Source organism: Aptenodytes patagonicus, chromosome 9 (genome assembly GCF_965638725.1).
Source record: "Aptenodytes patagonicus chromosome 9, bAptPat1.pri.cur, whole genome shotgun sequence".
Classification (NCBI taxonomy): Eukaryota; Metazoa; Chordata; class Aves; order Sphenisciformes; family Spheniscidae; genus Aptenodytes; species Aptenodytes patagonicus.
This window is the reverse complement of record NC_134957.1, coordinates 15,473,163-15,500,576: the sequence shown is the minus strand read 5'-3', so window position 1 is coordinate 15,500,576 and position 27,414 is coordinate 15,473,163. Positions and strand designations below refer to the sequence as shown.

General features: G+C 39.4%; 1 protein-coding gene across 3 annotated transcripts in view; it reads right to left on the bottom strand.

Annotated features, from left to right (window-relative positions):
* The window catches only part of AFF2 (ALF transcription elongation factor 2), a 348,869-nt gene that overhangs the window by 6,611 nt on the left and 314,844 nt on the right, over window positions 1-27,414 (bottom strand). The window contains exons 12-20 of one of the 3 annotated variants that reach the window (XM_076347219.1): window positions 25,179-25,303; window positions 18,735-18,969; window positions 16,671-16,810; window positions 16,050-16,113; window positions 12,572-12,708; window positions 9,137-9,208; window positions 8,684-8,777; window positions 5,232-5,281; window positions 1,113-1,327 (exon numbers count right to left, since the gene is read on the bottom strand). In XM_076347219.1, the coding sequence (XP_076203334.1) occupies window positions 1,113-1,327; window positions 5,232-5,281; window positions 8,684-8,777; window positions 9,137-9,208; window positions 12,572-12,708; window positions 16,050-16,113; window positions 16,671-16,810; window positions 18,735-18,969; window positions 25,179-25,303 (1,132 nt within the window). The remainder of the gene's footprint in view (window positions 1-1,112; window positions 1,328-5,231; window positions 5,282-8,683; window positions 8,778-9,136; window positions 9,209-12,571; window positions 12,709-16,049; window positions 16,114-16,670; window positions 16,811-18,734; window positions 18,970-25,178; window positions 25,304-27,414) is intronic. The other 2 variants (XM_076347220.1, XM_076347221.1) reach the window with 2 other exon arrangements.

Here is a 27,414-nt window from a genome sequence, read left to right as displayed (position 1 = left end):
TTCTGCAGTACATTTGATAGGGAATCACTTTCACATTTTGTGAAAATGGATGCAACTATGGAAAAAATCCAAAATGACTGCACTGCTACTAAATTAACCTATGCAAACAAAGACAAGAAGCAGCGGGGAGGACTGGACAGAACTTCTATTATTGTTCCTCATCCAGGGATAGATCATTATGACCCACCATTCAGACATAAAACTCTATAAATCTCGAGCTTAGTTTCTCTAAATCAGTGGAAATTTGCCACTGACATTAATGGGAGTAAGATCAAACTGCATACAGTGAGCACATTTGTCAGGAAAAGTCAGCCATCTGAAATCTCAGTATAATTTAAGAGAATGAGCCAATTCATGATGAGAATATTGCCCAGTTAGGATCTGCACCTCTAGTATCAAAGAAAGCTTTGTCAATGATTTGTGTAAGCCCAAAGCTGGAATCTGAATAATTACATTATCATGGGGAAGTTCACAGCTGGCCAACAATAGGCCAGATTTGTCCTTTAGTTACATCTCAGCCACTCCACTATACTCGATATAACCCAGTCACAAACTGCTTGCCAAAACTCCTTTGAAACGACTGTGGTAAAGACTTACATTTTGTTGTTAGGAATAAACAAGCAGATTTGCAATCCAACCATAGGAGAGTCAAGGTCATGGCTTTCAGTGGACATCTCCTAATCGGACTCCCTGCATAAACATAAAATCTAATGTTTGCTTATTATCCTAGCTAGCATTTTAATAGTCTTAAACCGGTTGACAGAGCAGTATGAAAATAACCTCGGTGCTCTATGAGAAGCTGAAACTGTGAACAAATTTGCAGACTCAAAAGCTCTTATCACTTGGGGCTCATGTTTGCTAAATTATTTGCCAGCTGCTCTGATAACCCCATGTTCAGCGTGTGTTACATATCCCCCCTCTGTGCTTGACAAGAGAAGATACGCATTGGCTACAGTGACCAGCAAGCAGATATGGTCTGTTTGCTCAAGCTGTCACAGTTGTGCTCTTAGATGAGGTGGTTCTGGGTCCAATTCCCAACAACGCCTACGAGAACAGAAAGAAAGCTAAAGCTGATGAGCCAAAGGGGACAAGGAAGAAGCCAAGTGGGGCACCTTTGTTCTCCTTAGTCAGCTTGTCAGCCATGTCCCAGTGCTCGTAGCTCCGCAGGACGTTGTTGGTGATGTTGACGTGGCTGGCAGCCATGTGGTGGATGCGCTGAGGGATGGTGATGGTCCCCGCCAAGGATGAGCCAGCGGTGCCCGTGCTACTTCCAGCAGAGCTGACTGGGGACGGACTCAGGGACATGGGCGATGGTGTTTCTGTGCTCCTGCGAGAGGTAAAGGGAGAGTGAGCCCCCCTCACACACACCACTTCATTGCCATCCTAAATGCAGTTGAAAAATTAACTCTGCACCCCAGTCAGGGGAGAATGTGCAGTAGTATCTCCTGGTTTTATGAGAAAGGAGAGCTTATAAACTGGGAATGATTGAAAATAAAAAGGGATTTAATTCTCCCTACAAATGAACCCGTTATTTAAAAAAAAAAAAAAAAATCTATCACAAAAATAGAGCAATCTTTCAGAGAACAAGTATCTTATAGCTGTAATGATTTTTCTACCTGCTGCCAGAAGCTGCAATGGCAGTTAGAAAACACTCAATGTGCAATATTGGCTTATTATCAAAGCATTTTGTGGAAACCACAATGACAGTTTGCTCCAAATACAGTCACCACAATAAGTAAAGTGCAAGTCTTAAAAGCACCCTGCAGAGCAGTATTAGGAGCTGAGGGTACTGTAGGATTATGAATATCTCTATAGGATTCTTTAAGACTGGCTATGGAGATTTGTTTCTAATTGCCTACAGTTCATCTGCACAGTTTTGTACAGAGCAGTGTTTTAAGTTACCTACTTAGTGCAGCACTAATGTTCTAATACAGATTTTCCTTTAATTCTAACACCAGCAATTAGGAATCACCTGCTGGCTGCAGGCAGTGCGGAGGTCAGCACAGCAAGCTCATGTTTAGAGCTGTGCAGCGGTGAACGCTCACATACAGCTATTCTCTTTGAGAATTTGTTTCAGTGAACAAGATTAAGGGTTCCAAAAATCTCTTCTCTTGTCCCCATTTGGAACCACTTACCTAAACAAATGCATTTGATTTGCTGTGGAATACACTTGAAATGCAGGGCCGAGATGCTCCCGGCGCTCTCTGCATGAAGCAGACACCAAAACTCTCCGGACGGGGATGTTGCAATCCCTCTCTTGACAGGCGGCCACTGATGCCTCATGCTGTGCAACAGCATCAAGCTCACTCAGACTCATTATGGGCCTGATCCAAACCCCAGGATAGAAAGGCTCCTCCTTTTGGCTTTACAAGCCACTGTCAAAGGTCCTGAGCATGAAGTGTGGGCACAGACCTGCTGGTCTGCAGGTGCTGTAGGACAGGCTGCCACCACGGCACAGCCTTGGGCTGAAAGGCATTTATGGCAGCAGCTTTTGCTGCAGATTTTCCGGCAGCGCCCTGCTATTACCTGTGCTCAACAACAGGCTCCTGTGATACATTCTTTTTCCAGAGCTAGAGACCACGTTAATTCAGCAGCTAGTAGCTTTTTACACAGCTTATGTATTATAGTTTAAGCATATCCTACGGCACAAATGTTTTATTTTTAAGTCTCAAAACATCCTGGTTACTTGACACACCACAGTGTCTTTAATGCACAGAAGAGCTGAACTATACTAGATTAGGTGTGGGAGCCGTTAAAAATCATAAGTATCCGAGGAGACCAGGAGTATTTTGTTAGAGCCACTTACAACAAGCTGACGCACTTCTGTCAAATAAAGCACATTGTTCATTGGATTTACCCTGTTGTGCACAGCCATTATTACTGTGGTGAGTCTATTAAATCTCTCTATTTTGTGCTTTCTGTTGCTAGAGGTGGGAAACATTTCTGTAATGAAACCAGGGAAAATTTGTTTCATTGCCAGCTTGGAACTCAGGCCAACTTTGTAGAGGTTCACAACCCTTTCAAACAAAAGTGGCCAGAAATTCCAGTAATCCAAGCTGAGATTTTTGATGGTTTGAGATCCCAAGCAGACTACACTTCATGGCAATGAATAAGTTTTACTTCGTTCAAAAAAAGATTTAAGAATACCCTGCTGTCTCCCCATTCTGAACCAGGCCGCTGATCCATCTCCAGTAGTGCCATACCCTGATGGTGATTGGTCTCTCCTCTGTGGTGTGCGACTCCTCTTCCCATCTGGTCCAAATTTGCAGGGGAATAAGAGGAAACTGTAGAGCAAGTAGCCCTGGGCAAGGCAGAGCATATGCTGCCCATGGCAGCACCAGGCCCGTGACAATCCTTGGGGCCACCAGGAGACACCTGAGATATACGGCAACTCTGAGCCAGCTGGAGAGTTTTTCTTCTGAGACTCCAGAAAGAGGGCACTGAAGACCTGAGTGTGGATTGTGGTCTTTGTGTGTTGGGTCACAGGTGTCATAATAACACCGTTATAACAAGGCCTTATCATATGCAGTTATTCTTACATGTCAAGTGTTTCCTTCTCTGAATAAAAGACAGAGATATGCACTTTCAGAGCTTTACTTCCCTATCTCCAAAGTTAGTGGGAAGAGACTGATCAGTTGGGTGCTGTGTTAGAAGTGATGCTGACCCAAATGTTGGGTTTCTGCTGCCTACCTTGTGGCTGGACAAGAATTTTCTCCTTCAGTCAAAACCCACTGATTCTAAATCCAGGGCACCTAATCAGCTCCTTTAAATAGCAAGGGAGATGTCACCACCTGCAGAGCACACACTTCATAGGGGTCTATTATAGGACAGGAATAAAAGGATAACTTCTGCTCCATGAAATTTTTAGGTATAAGCCACTTCTTAAGGAACAAAAGAGGTGTAATGCTCCAGTGGTCTGTTTTGGCACTAAAACTTACTGTATTTTTATTGCAATGCAAGGTTACACTGACATTTAAATGCCTTGAAAAACTGGCACATATAGAATAATTTAATTTAGTAGTTGCTTTTCCAATGTTAAAATATCTTTTTGGTTTTTATTTAAAGTGATTTTGTATTTCATCACTTTAGTTTGTGTTATAATCTATACTTAAATATCTATATACACACACATATTCAAAATAATTTTGTGTATTTGGGGTGTGTGTGTGTATGTGTATATATATACACACACATACCCCAAAATATTTTTGAATTATCTAAGACAATGTTTTCCTTGAAGCAAAATGTTGGAATTTCTGGTTTTGCACTGATTCAGAACAAAGTCTGTTTGAAAACTTCAATTCTTTGTGTGCTAAACTTCAACCCCTTCTACAGTTTTATTACTTTGTTTCCTTGGAGTGTCTAATAGTCATTTCTTCTTATGAACCACCAGAAAGAGACCATTAACAATAATAATTCTCACCTAGAATTCAGCCTACTCAAATAAAGAAGGAAAGAAAGGTAAAGTCCTTCTCCTTTGTTTTACTTGTATCTGTGTGCGTGGCCAGGAGAAAGGAGCAGGAGAAATGTGTGTCAGGTGGCAATAGACATTGCAAGGTTGCAGCAGCAATGCACCTTCACTGAACAGCAGATCATAATTGCATTACCCTGACTTCATATCTGAGGCGAGGGTGTTTTAACGTTAGTATAAAGCCACTGATAATTGGTTGACTAAGTGCCTTCACATTTTCACCACTACTACGCCTTCAGTTTTATTAAACAGCACTTACCATATATCAATGAAATATTCATTGGTCTTTCATTACTGAACGAATCATTGAAAAATCATTGCAATGAAGGTTAACTTTACTTTGGCTTCCTGAGATGACATGGTACTTGCTAGCTAATTAACAGATATTTTTACGGCCTTCATTTGGCTTGAGAAGCAAACTGTCAAAGAATTCAGCACAGACCCACCATGGCTGATTTTAGACTTAAGGGGTTTTTGCACAAAGACAAAGGCGTGTTTCAGCTCTTCCTTCCCACCCACACTGGATGGTTCACATGGGTAGCCCAGTGGGAGCCCCTCACCCCCACAAGCCCAGGGCAGCTGTAAGATCAATTCTGTAGCCCAGAAGAACATTTTCTACCTGCTACATATTTGAAACATACCTGTAGCTCCCAAACCACTGAGTCATGGACTGTCCTTTGCCTTTAGAGGCACCAAAACATTTCCCCCCCTCTTGGAACCACTTGTTCCCAGACAGAAGTACTCAGCAGAAAATACTCACTTTCCATTGCCGCCCCAAGGTGAGGGGGCCTGTGAGGCTTTTGAAGAGTTCTGTAAGTACAAAACCAAAATGTAAACAAAGGTGACACAAGTACATGAGTACTGATGACACAAGGCTCAACGCTCCCTGTTTCGTTGCAAGAGCTACAGTGCATGTAGCAGAACAGCTCTGCACATCAGTCCCATAATTAAATGGCTGGTGGATGATTGGTAGGTTCCAACCAGTAGCTTGAAAGTCATTTGATGAAAGAGGGAATACAGTAAAGTTCCAGTAAAAGCAGATGTAGTTCACAAAGAAGTGGTTTAATTACCACTGAAACTTATTCTACAAACTAAGTTCTTCAGAGTGCGAATGACTTCTTATCTTTAGGGGGACCTGCAATCTTTTAATAAGAAACAAAAAGAATTTGGGTTGATGCCTTAATGAAATTAATCCCTCCCAAGTTGCTAGGGAAGGTGGCTTGGGATTCAGATAGTAGTAGAAATAAAACTTCTAGTAAGGATCTGCTTGAATGCCCTTGTTTTTATGTATTTTATTTGCACAAATTGACTTTCCTTACTTGCTTACTCATCCTGCCTTTCACGTCTGTGTAGCACCTTGTACAATCCTGTACAAAAAGATTGCCCAGCAACAATAAAGCCCAGATTTTTCCAGTCTTGTTCAGACTGGGTGGTATCTTAGTTCCCATAAAAAGCGGTAGTATCAGGGCTGAAGCTATCTACGTGTGCTTTCTGAAAACAATCACTCTGAGCTCCCTTGCAAAGAAGTCAGCATGCCCAGTGAAAATTCAATCAAATTTTACAAGTTCTCTGCAAAGTATTACCATCATTATTACAAGATTCATCTGGTTACTGTAATTGCTATTTTGCATGTGAGGCACAGAGATTCAGCGGAGCACAAAGCAGCCCAGGGCATGGCCCAAGGTCACGCAGCTGACTCTGGGAGCAAAATCCTACCCTTGACTACTAAAACACAGCTAAACTTGCCAAACAGTATTGACCAAAGCAGAAAACACTGCCCAAACCATGATACTGGCCTTGCCTGTATGTTCCTATACAGCATGCCACTGTGTTTCATGAAAGATGTAAGCATGAAATGGAGTGTTTTGCAGTACAGAGCATATGTTGTGTATATTTTTGTCACCCACTCATATGTAAGAAGGAGGGAGATCCTAAACTCCCCTAGAAAGTCTTCAGAGACAAAGAAGCAGCTTTGATGTTAGTTTGTACTGTCTGGGGATTGTTCCCGACAGTATCTGGAGGCAAATACTAGATCTGTCAAGATTAAGACTAGATCTCAATTGGAGGTAGTTATTTGACAATGAAAATACTTGAAATATTTTTGCCAATGACTGTTGACAACACATTTTCAAAACCATAAAAATCTTCCTCAAACTTTTAGGTGAAATGCATCAAAGGACGCCATTTTCGCTAATCTTAAAAAGTTTTATTTAAATTTTAAAAAGTTTGATTTCAATTTTAAAAAATTATCATTTTAGTTATATTTTACTCCAAGTTGCCTCTAAATTTCAAAACTACTTTCATGATTAAATGGTCATTTTCTGTTTGGAAATGTAAAAAATATCAATTTGAAAGTTTTAATTGGAAATTAATCAGAACCAGTTCCATCCACAGAATTTCAATTTGGACAAACTGGCATTTGTGAGGAAAAATATGAAAAACAATTCTGCCAAAAAATTCCTCTCCAGCTCTGCTTTAAGAGTGGGCTGCTTTTCACAGTTAAAATTGTGCAAAATTTTGAATAACAACTATTCAAATAGTTAATCTATTTCATTTGTATTACAGATTCTCGCTAGCGAACACAGAGAACATTGTGCAGCAATACAAAACTAATACGTAGTTAATAGCTCCCATTCTTTTCTCCTCCTTTACTACAAAAAGATCCTGAACATATAATCTGTATACACTCAAACACTACTTCTAGCAAATGAGTTACAGTGCCCATAGCATACACACAGTGACATTAGCTGAAATACTCAGCTTCAACTGGATGCCTAAAACCATCACTGCTGATTTGTCTATTTTATTACATTTTAAATTTTTTTCTCTTATTTTCATTTACATTAAAAGACATTTTCTCTGTGCAGATGGAGTAAAATGGTCTTATGCTAGGAGTAGCAATATGTTCGTCATTGTACCTATTTGCACAGCTAGAGAAAGTGAAGTGGCTTTAAGGGAAGAGAGAATCCCCCCCCCCCCCTTCTTTTTAAGAAATAATTACTTTCTGCAGAAAAAGTTTATCAAATGATTTGTCCAATAACCTTTTTTTAAGAGACAATCTACATTCATCCTGGATAAAATCTGAAGTGGATGGAATACGTTCCATGAAAATGCTGAGGCTATAAATGTGTCTAGCTCAAATTTAATTTGTGCAGATCCCTGACTGAAAAGTTCGTGACTACAACAGAGGCACTCCTAATGACTTCAAGAGAGCCTCAATTTAAACAGAAGATCAGGAGTAACATTACTGAAATTACAGAGATACGCACACACAGAGGACACCAGGGAAGTCAGGAGTAAGTGGTGGTTGCTAGCATGATAGTACCGGAGTTTTACAGCAGAAGGACCATTTTATCACCATTTGCATGAAAATATTAAAACTGCGGTGTTAAAAGTTTTACTGGTTTGCAGTACTAATATGTCAAAGCCTGGAACAAATTCACAGAGGCTGAAAAAAACAACAAAAAAAGACTGATGGGCTCACAAACCAGTCTAATTACATAATTATAGAATAATATGTAGCAATAAAGTACAAGAATTAATGTATACTTCAAACAGCATTAACCAGTAAAATATAAATATCAAAACCTTGGCAGAGCTGAAGAAAGATTCTGTTTCTCTCTTAATTTAGGAACGGTGAGGACTTGTCATTTTTACACTGGGTAAACGGCGTTTGACAAGGTAAAGGAAAACATCACCAAGTCATGACAATCAGCTGATCTCCACTCAATTCAAGGTAAAGGCAAACTTTCAAGATGTAGATGAGGCAATTTGAAGTTCCACAGAAATAAAAGGAGAAATCTCTGAGTCTGCAATAAACTTCAGCAAATCTCACTGAATTTAAAATCTAAATTTAACTAAAGCCTTAATAATTGCATTATTATGGTTCATTGGGGGTCAGTTCATAATCACTTGCACATTGAAATCTTGAAAAAATCAGTTTCCTTTAGAGAAACTTGCATAAACATTACATGGTGTTGAGAATAATGTCAGTTTAGTAGAATTACTGAGTGTGGTCCTCTGAATCAAGTGACTAATCCAAAAATCCCCCAAATCACTTCTGTCCCCACTCCCTGGCAGCCATCCTGCCTGCATTTCCCAGGGGAGAGGTTAAATGTGGGACTTTTAAGTCACGCAGTTATACTTGTGAGAGCTTTCAGTGCTGGTATGAATTTCATTTCATATCAATAAATGAAACAGAATAAAGATTACCTTAAAATATTCCATCAGAGATCTGGAGTACTTCATAGCATGGTCCTTCTTTAGTTTAAACATTCTCAAGTAGAGAAGTGATAAGCATCGGTAGCTGTGGTAATTAGGAAAGGATTATGTTAATTCCATTGCTTAATGAAACCTATAAACTGTAAAAAAAAAAAAATGCTGACCTATATTTTGCAGTTTCTGTTCTAAGGTTAGATTTTGAAACATAAGCAAATGGAGAAAGAAAAAAAAAGTGGTCAAAAGCATTAAAATCCTATCTTGATAAGAGTATAAATTAGAAGAATAAATGTTTAGTCAGCTGCTGAAGAAATCCATTAGTTATCCTTTAATAGTTTAATGAAAAACAAGAATAATGATCTTCTGTAAGCTGCTTAAGTAATTCAGTACTTTTAAAGTCCTCCTTAAGATTTTAGCTGCTTCTCTCATTGTCGCAATGGGACTTACCATAAAACTGCTAATTTCTTGTCTCCTTCCGTGGCAGAAGAGCCTGTGAAATTCTTGAGTCTCATTGCATACCTTGTCAAAAAGGTGAGGAGAGAAGAAATTGAGAGTTAAGATGTTTCCAGGAATACTAGTGACACTCTGAAAAATATCAGCCACACATAGATATTCTTCTCTGACTGCAATAGCTAATGGTCACATTGTTCTGTAACGATGAGATCAATATAAAATTCAACAGAAAGCACCACTTAAAATCTGGAGGGCTAAAGTAAATCACCAACCCATTTTCTGGGCCAACGAGGTGAACTATTCTTTGGCCTATTAATGATATTATATCCAGCCATCTAGGCTGAGTCCTGCAAACATTTGTGATGAGTGTTGGACAGAAGCATAAGATCTTGGCCCTATATGTACTGAAGAGTAGAGTAATATATAATAAGGTTTTACATATAATACTTTGGGCTTGAATAATACCTTCAAAATCCTTCTCGTAAATGCTTCTTCAAAGCTTTTAATATATTTTATATAGAAAATGGTTTTAAATACAGGAAAGGTCATGTTCACAGCTTTGTAAATTCCTGGGTCCATTAATTTATGAATCTTGTGTACTTGGTCTTCCCTCTCTGTTTAATTGCTGCTGTCCAGCATTTGGATGATCAAAGATTGAGTATTCCTACCTCTTCTTTTTTTTTTCTTTAACTGAGCACACTCCATTCCATGCATTTAGTCTCTTGAAAATCAATTCATCGCATAAAATCATTGTTCTGAGCCCTAATGCAATTTCACAGGTACTTGTGTTAGAATAAGTAATAGGGTTCAGCGTTGCGTAAGAAAGTTTTAAGGTATCCAGGCAGTCTTGATGAGTTCTCATTTACAAGGAGGTAATGGAGTGCAGGCAGGCAGTGCTGCTCTCACTCTGCCTTCCTCCCACCACCCCCACCATCAGCCCCCAGCTTGCAGCTGTAGCACACCGCCTGATGTGCTTCCTCCATGTCCTAGCTCACCTGCTCTTTGGTAGTGTTGTTCCAGTCATACTGAATGAATCTGATCAAACACGAAGATATATGTCTCTTTGGGATTTTTAGTGTTACGTTAGGGATTTTAGCTTTACCATTAACTTAAAACACCTTTGACAGTCAGATCTGATATTCCCAATCTCTTTGATGCTCCACTTGCTTTCACAAATAGGTGTCTGATGCAGATACTCAGGGCAGACACAGCTAATGCAAAAGGGGAAAATGGTGCCTCTGATGAAGGGAGGAGTAAAAGTGAGAAAAATCTCCTTCTATTTCTTATCTCACAGTAAAAATCTATGTCAACATTAGGAGCCACATTGAGAAAGTGTGTGTGCACAGCCGCATACTTGGTTTGCACATTCAGCACCCACTGTAGCCCACAAGAATTGTACATTTGTCCGTGGAGTTTACTGAACCTGTACCAGCCTGCTGCTCACCTGGGCAATCACCTTTTTTCCATGTCTGACCACTGACAGCAGTTAAATGGGCAAATCATTCTCTCACTGGCTGCCTACAAGGTGCTGCGTACAAGAGTTGGTAAGTTCTCTGCCTTTGATGGTAGCTGGTGGAATGAATCTCACCTGATTTTAGCTATTTAGAAATTGGAGATCTTCTATAACAAAGTCCTCCAGATTCTTCCATAGCCAAAAGCGGTTCAAAAAGCAATCCAAAAGCAGTTCAGGTGCTGCTTCCATGCCAAGGTCTATCTATCATGTAGCCTGCAGCAGGATTGTGCTGATACAGGAGCTGCCGAGAAGAGCAAGGCAGCGGGGCTGCATACGCTGATGAGTGCCAGTTGCTCCAAGACGCAGCCATACACTCAGCTGACTCCATCCACTACCAGCATTGTAGGGTGGAGGGGAGCTGCATTTGTGAGCTACTACTAGAGCTGCCATTCTCTGAGTTAAGTGGTGCACGTGTTGTGACTCTTGAATGAATGAAGATTTTTTGGTCCATTCGCTTCTGAACAGACAGACTGCTGGACTGAGGAACAACATTTTCAACTGTGCCGTGCGGTTCTCTTCAAAAATAAAAATAAATGCGGGCTCCTGTGAAGAAGCACTCACTTCTTTAAAGAACATTTCTTCAAATACAATTTATCCTGCCATACAACTGTAGTTCAGGACACAAAGTACTGAACTGTCCACTGTCAGAATGCAGGAAGAGTTTCAGCACAGCGGAGCAGAGGTAGGCAGCTCCTTTTCTTAAGTCCTCCGCTCTCAAGGGTTTAACTTGGATCGTGTTGAGTGAACATCATTTTTTTGTTGAGTAATCTCTTTAGATTTTCTTCTTCTCTTTATGAAGTGTAGAATGCAAAAACATGTTTTTAAATATTTAACAGGCATATTATTTACCTGAGAGTAAGAGCTTCTTAAGATTTGATACATTTTATTATGTAAATACCTACTTATTCAAAATGTAAAACATGCATTATTTTTGGCAGTCTCTAATAGCTAATCTGGCATGTTAAAATCCTGCATGTTAAAAAACCACCTCTGTCATATTAAAACCCAAACATTTAGGGCCTGATTTGCCTCCTTTTCTTTCTCTTGCGTAAACTGACAGTAATTACACTGACATTAATGGTGATATTCCCAGCATACACTGGGGAGAGCAAAGGTGCATCACAGTCAAGAGGAAAAATCCTGTTGTTCTACTTACAGGTAAATTTAATCCTGCTTGATTTCACTTTGATAATTTGCGCAAGTAAAGCAAACAAGCCCTTAGTTACTCAGGAGACCATTATTTCTACAGAGCCAACACTATGAAACAGCTATAGGGAACAGTAGCAGATTATAAAATAATAATTCAGACATTTTATTAGTAAGTAAAGGCGCTCTCATCCATATTCTAGCCTACAAGTCTACAAAACTGTATTAAAACTAATTCAGCTGGTTCACATTACTTTAACATTAAAAAATATACTTTTTTTAATACAATACATGTGGAAAGCTTCCTTTCTGGCTATGATCTTATGTGCCAAGTTTCAGCTTTTTTTTTTTTTTTTAACAGCCAAGTTATAAACCTCTCAAAACAGGGTTTGTAATAGAAATCCTGATAGACTCACTTTAATGTTTTGAATTATAAAACTACACCTTTTAAAAGACAAGTGTCATTGCCAAACAGTGAAATTACTATACTTTACTTCCACCCACTACATTTCAATTTTAATTTTATGAATATTGCAAATTATAACACTCACATTATAACCTCTAAAGGGGATAATTTATAAAAGCAGTGTCCATCAATTATAAATTTTCCATGACATTAATAAAATGGCAAGAACTAATTATGATGACTTCTGAGATGAAGATGCCTTGGACAAATCATTAATACGTTGAAATGGTATTTTTTAAAACATAGCAGGTTCTAATTATGACTGAAATGAGATTATGAAAATGATCACAGAAAGGACATTAACCTGATGAGTTCCACAGTCTCTGAGTACATGGTGTATGGAGATTTAGCTTCTAATGGATCTCGCTCCATAGCGTTCCCGCACTCAATGAAGGAGAGGGCAGCATCAGCATAATTCACTGCTTTGCCGAACTTCTCCAGCTGAAATGGAAATGACACCATCAAGAAAATCCTTCAGCTTTAATTTCTAGGTAGACAGATCATAATACAAAGCAACACTAGCATTAGGATGAAAGCAAAGCGATGCTGGTAGTTAAGAATGAATTCATACAGTAATTTAGGCAGGGTCTATGTTTTTAGCAAATCTTTTCAGGTAGTATAAGGCCAGACACTCCACAGAGGAAAGTCAATGTATGTCCATTGACATGCATGGATTTACACAGGCAATGAGGGACACTAAGCATGTTTAAACAAATCCATATTGCTTCTCGATATATGACCTAAGTTTGAATGTCACTATGCAAGGGTTAAGTAACAACTCCATGCCACTTGGCAGATGTCACATTCTGTGTTAACCGTTGACCAAAAAAAAAAAATCTCATCACTTATGTGATGACTGAAAGAGCAGAAAAAAAAGAGAAAATATAGCGCTGCTAAATATTTTATTTTACTAGGATTTTATTGCAAAAGGTTTTAGCCCTCATAATGGTTGTGATTAAACTGACTTAGACATACTGATTTCTTTTTTTATGTGTAATGAATATTATATATGACATTTTTATAGTAAGTATTTTATAATAGTATTTAACATTTTCAATTTTTGATAGCTGGATGTAAGAATTCTACTAATGTGGCAATTGATATGAGAGATCCAATATACTTTAAATAATTTAAAAATTTCTTTGTATGTCTCTATCAAAATATTTTTGATGCATCTGCATATGTTTTCTGTTCACAAAATGGAAGCCTATCCTAGCAACACATTAAACAGAACATTTAGTATCGGTCCAAGGTAACAGTATATTTGCCTTTGTGGCTACTTCTAAGCAATCCTTATAACCAGTTCCCTCTGCATACCTTTAATTTCAAGTTCTGCTCTTCTGCATTGATTATGTACAAAGCCTTTTTATAATTGATAGGTATTACTTGAATGATCACAAAAGGGGAAATATTTCTAAATGTTTTCTCTTTATTCCAGTGGCTGCTTCTCAGCACATTCTTCAAATTCCTTGCTTCAAGTACAGACACACAGTTTGAGCCAGAAATGGGATCCGATCCTGCCCTTTGCTCCGTGCTGATTCTAGTGGAGTAGGTGCAGTTACTCCAGCTCATCACAGCTCAGCCGAGAACAGAGCGAGGTCTCCAAGATCTCTTCCATATGGTACAGTCAGTTGCCACTGCAGCAGCCCATCCAAATCAGTTGATTCCTTACTGCCGTCCCAGACAAGGATAGATTTTCATGGGGTCGCTCCCATAAGATGCAAAATGTCTTGCCCTTCACCAGAAATCTATTTTCCGTACAAGCTCAGGAACAGCATTGCCACAAATCTCATTAACATTTGCTGACACATTTTGAGGTCACACACATTATCTTTCTACCCACTGCAACACATCTTTCAATGCTGTGTGTGCTTTGTCATGTCAGCACCGAGTAACCAGAAGCAATTGTTTCCATAGGACAACTAACACTACGGGATTGCACAGCAAATGTGTTACATGGAGATAATTTTTGTGCAGCTGTATTGGGTGGAAAAAAAAAGTTGAGACCTAAATAGCAGAAAGAAAAAGCAGATACTTTGTTCATCGGTATTTATGTCTGCCAACAAGTTGTATCGTAGCGGATGGCCTCACATTCCCATAAGAGCACTTGGGGTGTCAAACTGCATGCGACAGGCAAGGCCTGCCTGCAGGCAGCAGCATGATGCGCTGTGCCTGTTCCTCTTAGTTCTGCTTGAGAAACACCCCTGATTCCGCAAGGCATAGTCAAAGGTAAGAGGACGGGAGACAGGTCAACACTTTCTGAGTGAATCAGGCTGTGGAGGGAAGTGGATTGACATAGCTTGTTGAGATCATCAGGAGCTTGAGCCTGTAAATATTTGCTAGCGTGGAGCAGGCATCCATGTGCCAGAACCATGTGTATTTTCTTTAAAGGTCAATCAGCTGTGGGAGGTGTTGTCAGTCTGCTTCTGCCAGCCTTCCCCACGTGCAGATGTCAGGGCTCTGGCTGAACATGCTCTGCTGAGTCGGGCTGCAGGAATCAGTGCAGGCCACCTCCTGTAAATGGGCAGGTCAGGAGGGACGACTGCTAACTTAGTGACACTCACGGCAGGTTGCCAAAAACCTGAACCCACCTCCCACAGAAAACACACTTGGTAACACATGCCCCAAGTCAAAAGGGAGCCCGGAGAGCTGAAGCCGGCAGCTCGATATGTCAACTCTCCTTCAGCTCACCAACAGCAGAGGGAGAGCCATCTTTTTAATTTACTTTTTTTTTTAAAAAAAAAACATAGCATGTGATTGTTTTGGGGTTTTTTTTGGACAAACACTTATTTCCAAGTGCAAAATCTCTGATGTGGATTGACATAATATGAATGCAAAAAACCCACAAATAATAAAACGAGGTGAATAATCACCCAGTTATTTTTCAGTTGTGATTCTGAGGGGCAAAGTGAATGGCCACACTCCATTTTAGACATCTTAGTTTAAATAAATAGAGGAATCAAGTTCCACTAAGCCTGCCTAAATGAGCTGCTGTTCTGCACTCTATGTAGCGTACAGGAGCAAAGTCCCTAACTACAAAGCAAATGGCTATTAAAGGCACTTCAGTGCTAGCAATAGCTTAGATTGAACAAACTATGACAGAGTATAATCTGTTAGATTAAGTAGTTTTATCAAAATCAAAACACTTTGCAAAATTAGGTCAATCTTACTGGAATTTCATCTGGGATAAAATGAGAGAAAAAGCTTTCCTAGCATTGAACTACCTAATTGCAAGATTTTTTGGGAAGCAGTGTGTTAAGTCTTTATTTACTGGCTTAAAAAGCATGCAATAAAAATGAATGTACTATTTAAAAATCATTTGTTGCAAATTTTAAACAATTGGACTGGAAATATCAAACAGTTTTGCCACATGATAATGGGGTGGAGGGTGATTTGCCTTTCTTAACTTTCTGTTATGGAATATTTCAACACTTTTGTTTTAGGCTCAAAGTGAATAGGAAAACAAATTTCAAACACACATCATCTTTCATGAAATTATCTTACATCCTTCATAAACAACATGACTGTTGCTCCTCCTCGGAAGAGATACCAGCTATTTTAAGGAGCTTCTATTTTTGGGAATGAATTGTTAAAGGCTAGGAATGGTGCTCAGGGTTTGACTTGTTGTGTACAGTGTGTTTATGGAGTACCATCTGAAGCATACTTTAGTCAATAGCAGGGTTTCTCTTGGTTTCTGAGGCTTTAGATGACATTCAGAATGTACATTTTTGTAGCACCCAGCTCCATAGTGGAAAGAGACCAAAAAACCTGTGACAACCTACCAATGCATCTGCTTTATGCTTTAGCTTCTTAGCCTCTTGCATGTAATAATCAGCATTGTGAAGCCTAAAGAGACAAAATCAATTATTTCAAGTCTTTGTTTTCATACAGTTGGACAAACATTGCTTGGGAAAATTGCTGACTGCTTCCGAGAACAATTTCGACAAATACGCCCACTTATCTCTTTAAATCTTAACCTGATATTAATCTGAAGCTGCTGTATGCAAAGATATGATGAGTGACCAGAATGTAAAATAACTAGCTGTAGAAACTGGCCACCCAAAGGACCCATTAATGTGTGCTGAACAGAGGAAAAGGAAAAATATTTTAAACTAATTAAGTATGAGAAGTTTCCATTAGAGGAGCTAAAATAAAAAAATGAAGAAGAATTACCGTGAACCAACATTCATGATCTGAAAACATTTATCAACAGAGTCTGCATTAATCAGTGACAACAGTTCATTTGTAAAGATTAAAACTGTGTGTGCCTTTGTGCAGCACTATCCACACAGGTGCCCAATGCTAGCATTATAATCACATACTCTCTTTCACTGGGAGCTCTGCTTGCATGAAAATCCCAACTACATAACATGCAGCTAGCACAGAGATCCAGTAATACTTACACATCATCAAATGTTATTTTGGGTCTTCTGGGCTCCGAATTCCCATTGGAAAGTGTTGGCATTGCAGACCAGATGTCTGTTTCTAGATGGCTGGTGTCAAGAAGAGTGTTGGCTATTGGTGTATTGTGAGATTCTTCCTCCTAGAAAAAAAGGTCTGTTATTAACTCTTCATAGTTCAAACAATGTAAGTGCTCGCATCCACCCCCGCAAAAAACCCATGAACAAACAAAAGGCTAAGGCACAAAGCAGCACTCATATATACCCAACTACATCCAGGTTACGTCACAAAACCACCCTTCCATCCTTTATAACATAAGCCTATTAGATTAATTAGGCAACATGACCTCTGACCCCTCACCTGAACTCATTAACTTACACTCTTGGATAAAGTCAGCCTAGATACCACAGTGTTACTGACTAGAGACACTGGTTAAAGCAAGGGTGGGGAAATCCAGTGCAGAAGGGCTGGATGTAAACTCAACTTCATTCAAGGTGGATCACACTAATGTAATTTTTTTTCTATATTGTTATCAGCTAACTGTAAGGTGTCTGAAAGGTCTGCTTGGATTTCAGTAAGGAACGGTTTCCTCACCCTTGTACACAGAATAGAGAGAAGAATGGAAAGCAGAAGTGAGGAGGTGTGACTTTGCATCGACTAAAACCAGAAGCATAACAGAAGCATTTAAATCAGACAACTGCAACTTGCAAGCTAGGTCCACAAACAGATAAACTAAATTACAGATGAACCAATGAACTAGGGAAAGAAGTCTAACATATTTTAGAAGACAAATATTCCACGTATCAGGATAATAGATAAACCAAGGATAAATCTGACTGGAGGTGCTGGGAGTGAGAGGAAGTGGCCCTGCTGTTTACATAGCATTGTTTATTTGCTGACATATGCAGTTCATTTTGGCATTGATTTCAGTTGAAGGCATGTGTATTACTCTCTCAGCTTGAAGTGACACAATGATATCAGAACGCAACAGGGATGAATGAATAAGGTGAAGTGATTTGTCACCTACGATCCAATGCAACTTGTGAGTTTTACTATTACAGTGCAGGATAACAACCTCTTGCAAAGTGGCGAACTGTGAAAAATGGGGCTATGCATGTCCTTTTCTGTGGCAGGATTTTCTTCTTGTCTTTTAATTTTGACAGTGATACTAAAATACAGTTTGATACTAAATGATATGTTTGAAACTTTAGAGGAAGGACTATTTTCTAAAACGGGCCAAAACCCTGAAGTTTCCGTTTTCTCTAAAAGAGGATGACAAACTGATGTGAAATTTTACTGGTTTTTAGTGAATTTGCTATGCAGCTTCTAGTTTTGGCTCTTTTCCATGTATTTTCAGTAAAAAACCCCATCTGAATCTGGTGAAAAGCAAGCAAGAAAGAATTGTCTGTGTGAAAATCTTTGATGGGGAGATGGCCATAATAGAATGATGTTTTTTTTTGGGGGAAAAAACCCTATTTACATGGTATCTGAAAGCTTATATAAGTAATTCATGGAGATGAGGTGTAAATAAACCTTGCCGCTGGAAGCTGGGAGCCTGCAAACCTGAGAGAAGATATTTCCATGTTGAGTGTGCTATGGACAGGTAGCTTTTTGTTAGATTTTTATTGTCTGTTTAGTTTAGGCTGCAATATTCAGTACAACTACAGTGCTTAATTCTGGCTGAGAATTTGGGGTAATTATTCAGGTGATGGATACCAAAATTCTTGACGTTTTATTTTCAAAATGTGTGTGTTGTAGCTACGGAGTTAAGGGACTAATTGCAGCTAGCTGGTGGCTGCAAAGGCTCTCCTCTGAGGCTCAGGGACCGGGTATTTCAGGGAGTGATACACAACGCCAAGTACATGCCTAACGCTGACCTAAAAAATGGAACTTGCAAGAGTTGCTTATGCCCAGCTCTGCAAACATCCACTCCTCGCTGCTCTTGAGTAGGGCTACATAAGCACTTCAAAATAGATACTGGGGAAAAAAAAAAAATCAAACAGAACAAAGCTAAGTTAATTTTATTCTATCTTGTTCACTTCCAGCAACTGAGGTCGGTTACTTACACAGATTCCTTTGGGGTTAGAAGAGGATTTATTTTCATTCTTTCTGTGTTTAGAAACAGAGGAGGAAGAGCTGCTGGTTTGAGAGGTGTTTGTGATGTTGGTCTCTTGGCTGAAGGAGCTGTTGTCACTGCTGTGCCGCCGGTGCACAGGCTCATCCAAGAGGGGGGATAATGGAGGAGGGAACAGCTTCTCTTCTCTTTTCTTTGCCACCTTCTTCACTGAGCTACTGCTGCTCCTGGGACACAGATAAGAACCAGTTGTATTTCAAGAACCTTGGGTAATCCTTCATAGCACAAAGCTGTAGATTTTATTTACTGAGAAGCCAGCTCTACCCTCAAATATGTCCTGCAGTCCCCATGTCCTAGGAGCTAAGTCAAAAGGGGACAGGCAGTGAAAACAGAAGAGCTACCTCTGCCTTTTCAATGGCTGCAGAAACTACCTGCTTTGGAGGACAACATCCAGTGCATTAGTACAAATTGCACCCAATTTAAATGCTAATTTGAGTCAGTCTTCATTTGAGAGGTCATAGAGGTTCTGACTCAGCAAAGTGCTGGAAAGTTTTATGCATGGGGTTAGTTTCTTTGACATCAAGTATGGCTATTTATGTATTTAACATTAAGCATCTTTTTAAGAGGTAGACTAGGGCCCACATAAGCAACCTTTGCAAAAAAACATAATAGCACATGGCATGTGAACCAAAAAATAATTTATAACAACTACAAAATGATAACCATAACAATAACAAGATAATAATTATTTGACCTCTAGAATAAAACCAATGTTCAACACTATATTAAAATGATACATTGTAGCTGGCAAAAGCCCTTGAGCAAATATTGGTTGATGAATTGAACGTGATTCAGAAAATGAATGTGGTTTTGACATGAAAGCTCAAGTAATACGATAATCTATTGTCTGTTTTATGTACAGAAATTGTTGGCTGGCTAGAAATGGCAGCTGTAATACACAGTAAAACCAAAAAAACCTGCTAGACCTTTCACCCCTCAAATCCATCAAAAAAGAAAAAAATAAACCCCAACATCCCACTGACTGTTTAACATGTTAATCTACTCATAGATTTTTATTTTAGGTACTGTCCTAGCTCAGTCAATGAAGATAACCTGAATTTTAATCTTTTGTTAGACATCTAATATTGCACTACACGATCATTTACTTTTCATGATTATTGACTAAAATTTCAATAACAAATTAAGTCAACAAGAATTTATGTTTTGTTCCCAGTCACTTTCAGTCAGTGTCAGGAATTATTGATCTACTTCGCCCTAAAGTAACCAGGGAAAGAGGAGAAGGCAACCCAGGTTTCCTTACTCCTCATTCTGGAGCTTGCTCTCATTCCAGTCTGGCCTCTTTTGCAGTTTCACCAACAGTATCAGTATCTACACCTGCTTTGGTCATTCCCCTACTTTGGGTCTTTGGTGATACAAAAATATTTTAGCCTATCTGTGAAATCACAGAGTGAAATCAAGCAAACTCCCCATGTTTCAGGTTTTATAGCTCTTCTACTCAAAACTATTTTAATTCTACTGAAGCAGAGTTAAAAATATCTTATTTGAAACTCTCTGATATTAAAAATCTTCAGGCTGAAGAAATAAAACGAGCACAGAATCCATATTGCCTTACAGTAGGACTGGTATGGATGCTGTCCAGCTCAGAAAACACAAGGGCCTGAAGAAGATCAAAGAAAAGCAACCAGGTGCGAAGAGACTGGCAGTTCTTCGAGGAGACTGATTTTATGCACATGTGGTACTGCAACATGTCCTCCAAGAAGTTCTCACTCAAAGGCCCATCTGTTAGCTTTCTTACCCGCAAAGGGCATGTTGGAACTCAGACAAGTTACCATAGCTATAGCACAATAATACCCTGAACTTTTTCCACAGGAAAGTTTTCCAACGGAGGGTAAGCACTACCCCAAGAAGATGTGCATGTGTTACTGGATTGTACAGAGGCAAAGCAGACACAGTTAATGAAATACCCAGGAGCAGAATCTGAACCCTCTGCCTCCCAAACAGGTGTCCTACACAGGGAACCCTGAACATGCATGTATGGGTGGGAGTGCAGACTGAAGTGGTTCTCCGTGCCCCTGTGCATGGAGGTCTGAGGAGCTCTTCTTTCTCCCTGGTATAGCAAAGGGAAGAGCAACCAAGTCTGGCAGTTCTATCTCAAAAGCATCTGAAGAAAACCTGAATGGGAGCCACTGGCCAAGTCCCCTTTAGGATCTGACCCTGCACCACTAGTGAGGTTCCTCAGCCCATCCGTGGCTATTTCCATGGCCAATGCAAGACTGTCGCTTGCACAGAGTCTACCACTGCATGGGGAAATTTAAGGCACGTATAAAGCAATCGAAGCAACATTCCTCAGCTGCTACACGGAGGTGGAGGGATTAAGAGAGGAGTACAAGAAAAAACTAAGACGACTGCAGGTACCATGGTTAAAACTTCACTACTTAAAACTTCACCAGTTCACTTCATCTTTGAGCTCAAATATAAGATGGGGCAAACTGAGATATAGGTGCAGCTACTCAGCTCTGGCACACAACTCATTCTGTGCGTGGGAAGACTTAACTACAAAGGAAAATGCGTTTGAGGATTTTTTTTTTACATAACAAATTAAAAAAACAACAACAATACTTTACGGTTATAATTCTGTCTGTTTTTTTTTTTTCTTTTTTTCCCTATTGCCCACTTAATCCTATGAGTTTTCGCAGGAATTAAGCTGATAATTTATTTAGCAATGTTACCTCCTTCAGATTTATGCCAAAGCATTTATGTTAACAATAACCTCCATGAAATAGGTTGTTACCAGCAGTTAACCAGATTGTCACTTCGCTTTGGGCTGTTAATGGGCTAAGAAACTGGTCTTTGATTGCACTAATCGCTAATTTTGAATGAATTTATTACAATAATTACTGAGACTCAATGGTTTAATTTGCTGACATGATTGTTAGTTAAACTATATTTAAAATCTAGGGAGAAACACAATAAAAGTGTAAAGAAAAAATACAAGCAGAACTGATGGTCTTGTGGCTGCAGGGTTTAATCTTTGTGTCTGAAAAGGCCAATTATCAAGGAACGAGAAGGCTCCCTATCTGCTTTTTTTTTCAGCCTGGTTTCTTTTAGGGCAGAAAGCAAGCAAGCAGGCAACAAGAGGTCAGTGTATGAAGGAGAGAGAATTTCCGTCTACTCTCACATTTCAAGCTGCCTTTCTTTATCCACTCCTTGTGGTATGCAGTGGTATCTCTGGCCTGTTAGTGAGACAAAGCCATTGTCTATACCAATCACTTGGCCTTCCTTTGCCTCTACTCTCCCTGTCCACAATGAAATGCCGCACATTGACGGTGTATCTGATTTTCTGCAGGGGGTTAGCAGGGAAAGGTCACTCCCGCATTAGCTTGGACCATATGGCAGCAACTGAATGAGGCTGAAGTCATTGTCATAGATGTAGAAGGCTGCCTCCGCCATGAACGAACCCCAATGAATGTTGTTGTGACTACCCAAGGGATCGGCTAATATACGTTGCCAAGTACAGGTGCATCTTTAACTAAAGGTCAAACAAAAGGGAACAGCAAATCTTGAAAAACAGGCTGAAATGCTTGCCTCAGACAGACTTCAGGCGTGCCTGTTAGATGGCAGGCATGTTTCACTGGTATGAGTCTAGTTTGAAATTCAGACTCACAGTTTGCATCAGCAAATAACTCTCTGTGTTGTTACAAACTGCCAAATGTTGGCGAATAGTGCTCTGTCCGGACTGGGTCTACCAATCAGGTATTCGGATATAAATGGTATTCAGCAGCACATACAATTAATGCTTAAATTAAAATTGCTCTGGCAAGCAAGTAAATACATAAACAATCCTCTGCTGCAAAGTGGGCAGCTGATCTGACAAAAATCCAGCCTCACAGCAGTGTTTCAAGGTATTACTATGAATTACTTGGACAAAACACAATGTCATCTATTTCTTCATTTGCTATGAAATATCAGAAATAAGGAGAATACAGTGGCAATAGTTTGAATAATTATATTTTAAGTGTCACGTCGGATTTAGGAAAAGGCATCAGCACCAGAGTGTGTGAGGGAAGGAACAGAGAGATAACTAATTGCTTATGCAATGACTACATAATACAAACCGGCTCTTTGGTTGTGCGAATGGCTTTTAAGTTCACAACTGACCATTTGAAATTTCTACACTCAAATTGTACATGTGGTCATAGAAACTTGTGGAAATTAGGCATGTAATTGCCCATATTAGACATGTAACCCTTTAAAAATTAATTGTGCATCTTTGCTTGCTTTATTGAGCCCATATATTTAGGGAAAGATTATGAGAGAAATGTATTCAAATACCTAAACCATACATAGGCAGCCAGTGGGATCTGCAAAAGCACGGGTGTGGCCTATCTTTCACTGATTCCTCCAAACTCCTGAATGCCTCCAAATTTTGGCCCAGAGATCATGGTCTTTCTGTCAAAACACTCTTGTATCTACAAAAAAGCCCAATGAAAGTCTCTGAAGTCTGCCTTGGGGAACTTGGCTTGTTGGCACAGGGATCAGGTTCTAACAGGAGAGACCTAAGGTTCCTCCCGAGTGAGAACATCCACCATGGGACGTAACACCTTCTTAATGGATGAACATCATCATCACACCGATAGCTGAATCACCCTCATTTCTCGAAGTCCTTACATAGAGACTTAGGAGTTCTGAAAGAAAACATAGGACCTTTGGGAATAAAGGAGCAAATGGCAGAGCCTGTCTTTCAACCTTTTTCCACTGAAGTGTTCTTTTCCCCCATGCCCCTGAACAGTGTACTTTCAGCTTCCCCTTTCTTCTGCCTCCCCTTAAAACTCTATTTAACCCTCTGGAGAACAGAACCACTCCTGACTGCTTAAAAAAAATCTGGGGCTCTCCAGAAATTTGTTGTCACAGAGTTCAGCCAGCTCCCTAATCTTTTGGGAAATACGCTGATCTATATTCAGTTGCATGTCTCTGGGAGTTGAAGACCTGAATTATCAAACAATATTGCATTTGTTTCAAGAGAACTCTGAAGACACTAATAACAAATGCAGTGTGATCCAGGTCTCAATCACTGCAGTGGAAAAGAAGTCAGAAAATTTTGTTTCAAAACTTAAGGCAGACGAGAGGAAAAGCTAGCATATGGAAATAACTACTGATGGACACAATTATATTTTAACAGAGAATACCAAAGGCTTGAAAGCTCCGAGGAATCAAATTAATGACCTGGAAAACAAGCTCAAATTAAGAAACATCAGGCTGGGGGTGGATCCTTAGGGCTTGCCGGTGACAAGAATAGAAAGATTTTTTTAATGGATTGTGGAGGTGTTGGGGATGGATAATCCTTGATTCCCTCTGCAATATATCTCTGCTCATCATATTTCTAGCAATGACAATCAGGCAACACCCATCATGATGTTTATCAAATGTGCAACATGTTACAGACCACATTGTAACTTTCAACTCATCTGCCTTTTCCAGACTCGAACCCTGATTTTCTCAGTGGTAGAATGAGGGGTTAGTTCAAGGACAGAAGTTACTCAGTAATTACACCAGTATAAATAAAATGATGCTCAACCTTCTTCATGGATTTTAAAATTTGTGTGCTATTTCATAAATGATTTTTAAACTTTATCTAAATTTAAATACTACTACAATCAAATTGTTTTCAGAAGCACATTGTGTATTTGATTCTTTGCTTGTCCTAGTGCAAAGCAGAAAGAAGTGCCTCATCTCAAAATCGTAAAAGCACAAAATTGATGACAGAAGGGAACTGGACTCTTTGGTTATTTATAGAATGTTAATCTTGTGATTATACTAATCAGAATCATTATTTACGTGGCGCCTGTTTGCTCAAGCATTATAGCCATCTCTCAAAGGCACTGTGAAAGGCACAAACTATTTGATTATACGTCTGCTGAAAATACAAAGCACGTATGTCTGAAACATTTAAGATGGTCACCCCTGGCATTGCTGTATACACAGTTAAAGAATAAGAGCCGCTGAAGTGAATGGCAAAGTCACTATTTTGTTCAATAAAACTGAGAACTGTCTCTTACAAAAACAATTTTAAAAAATAAACTCCAGGCAATCAAATAAAGCCCACTTTTAGTAGGATTCTCTGGCCATAGAGGTTAAGGATGATGGGGGCAAGAGAGAACATTGAAAGGATGCAGTATGGGGGTAGAAGAGTACACCAGGATTGTGGTGGCACTCTGAATTCCTGTAGTCCATCAGAAGGATGAATGAATCTCGTCCAAAACCATGTGGATCCTCTTCCTGATGGATGGGAATAGCAATGCTGGGTCACTTATGCTTATGGGCTGTAAAGCCCATCTGGCTCTACAGCAAAGACATTTGTAGAACAGTACCATGAAATCCCTCATGAATGTTATGTGAAAAAAAAAAAAGAACTTACTCTTTAGTGCTGGTTAATCTGTGATTCGGTATCGGAGAGATACAAGGTGGGAGCAGGCATGAAGCTGAAGGGTCCTCCAGGCGCTGCTTCTTACTTTCAACAAAGGTATCCAGGCTTTCTGGCTGCTTTAACAAAAAAGGTAGAGCTTGAAAGATCCAGCATCTATGCACAAGCTCACTTGCCATTAAGAGGAGCTCAGGAATCTCAGTGTATTTCCTTTATAGTAGCAGCAGTTAAAATACTAGTCTAAGAGAAGTGAAAGTCACCTGAAATCAGGGCTAAACGTGCTCCAAACACATGACATGAAGTTATATAACAAGTGACATAGCCAGATAATTAGGAAGCAAAACGCCTCATGTGCTACAGTTATCTTCTGTAGTGCACTGGAATTTAATTAATAATTCAGATGCAATGACTTGATAGCACCAAATCTTACTCAAGTAAATAGCTTTTACTCATTGACTTAATGGAAGTTGATAGGAAAACTTCCCTGAGTCAGTATTCCTCACAGGACTAAAGGACTACAGCACTGAGCTGGTGTAGTCGTTAACAGCGACAGCTGGTTTAAAATTTGCTTTGAAAGATTCCCTGATGCATGACTTTTGTGCCTGAACTAGGATGATACAAGCAAAGCTGATTACTGCTCTGTCGCTGGAACCTTCATATCAGCCTTCAAGCCCACTAGTAGATGGCTAAAATAAATCTTTTAATAGCATGATTTAGAAACACAAATCAGGCTCTCCCTACCCTGTTTTAACTGTTGATATATCCTCAAGTCATCCTAATTGGTTTGTTTCCCCTTGGGTAGCAGTGAACAATCATACAGCAACTGAACGGGCTGTTTCAGAGCGTAGCTTATGTTTGTACACTCCCAGAGCGAGATTCCTCATTTTGTTACCTTCTGATTCAAAGTCCCAGCCAATGAAATTATGAGGTTCCAACTTTTATATAAACCTTTTTTTTTTTTTTCTTGGGACCCCTCAGTTTAGTTGCCAATACTATACCAGTGTTTTAGCCAAGATTCCTTCTCCATCATACTGACACTCCACTAAGTTACCCAGCAAGAAGGTTTTTTGTATAATTGATATACACCCTGGTGTACTTATACATACACATAAGCATGGACATTTATACATCCCTTTCCTCTTTCTTCTTTTCTCCTTCCTTCTTACAGCTCTGCCTTTAGTGTACAGCTAGAATATAAATTGAATAAAAACCTGCTGAGTTTAGTCATGTGATTATTTCCACTTAATTCAACAGGGAAGGAGCCAGTGCAGTGACTCATGTAGGCAGGGGTGCAGACCCTGCGTCTGCCTGGCATTGTCTGTCTTTGTCTTGTATTAACTCTCTCGTGCCACTGGACTGCTCAAACTCAGGATTTCAAGAAGTCCACTAGAACAGACAGCTGAAGTCACATTCACAATGATTTATAAAATTTGGGGTATAAAAAAAAATATGCTATGATCACTTCTCACAGACAGACCAGAGCACAATCATTTCAGCTGGAAAAAGTGACTACAAAAATTCATTTATGATCTAAAACTTCAGTTTCTTTTCTGAAAACACATTTAGTTTGAAGTGCACTGTCATATCCCACAAGATAAGATACCCTTGGGCATAAATATCATAAAGCATATGATAAAACATAATGCCTTAAGTCAAAATATATTTGCTTTTTCAGGTAGCTGTGTAGAGAAAGCAGCTAGTTAAGCAAATGATATTTCTCTGAATCACATTTGTTTATACAACAAAACAATATAAAGACTAAATTCACCAGGAGCATAAGCAAGGACCATCCCACTGACTTTAATGAAGCTATGCCTGTTTAAGCCAGTGGTGAAAATGCTTAATTCTGCAGACAATAACACCCTGCCTTCCAAATAGAAGTCACATTTTCTGAGTATGCCTGAACCCGTAGTAATGCGAACTCATCACTGGGACTCTTTCTGCAGATTACAGAACACTGGAAATTAATGGGTAAGTGAGCAAATACAGTGAAAAAGCTCATAAGACAAATCTCAAAAAAATACATTGTTCATTGATTTTTTCAGCTGGAGTTTGTTTTTTACTAGTTTCTGATGTTAATTTGTAATGCACCTGTAAATGTATGTCCTTTGTAAAAACAATAAAACCTTAGTGTTACGATGCCTCGCTACAGCCCTGCTGCAGTGCGGTCAGGAATCACTGACTGTGGTCCTGACCTCGAGGATGCATAGAAATTCAGTGTTTTCCTCCG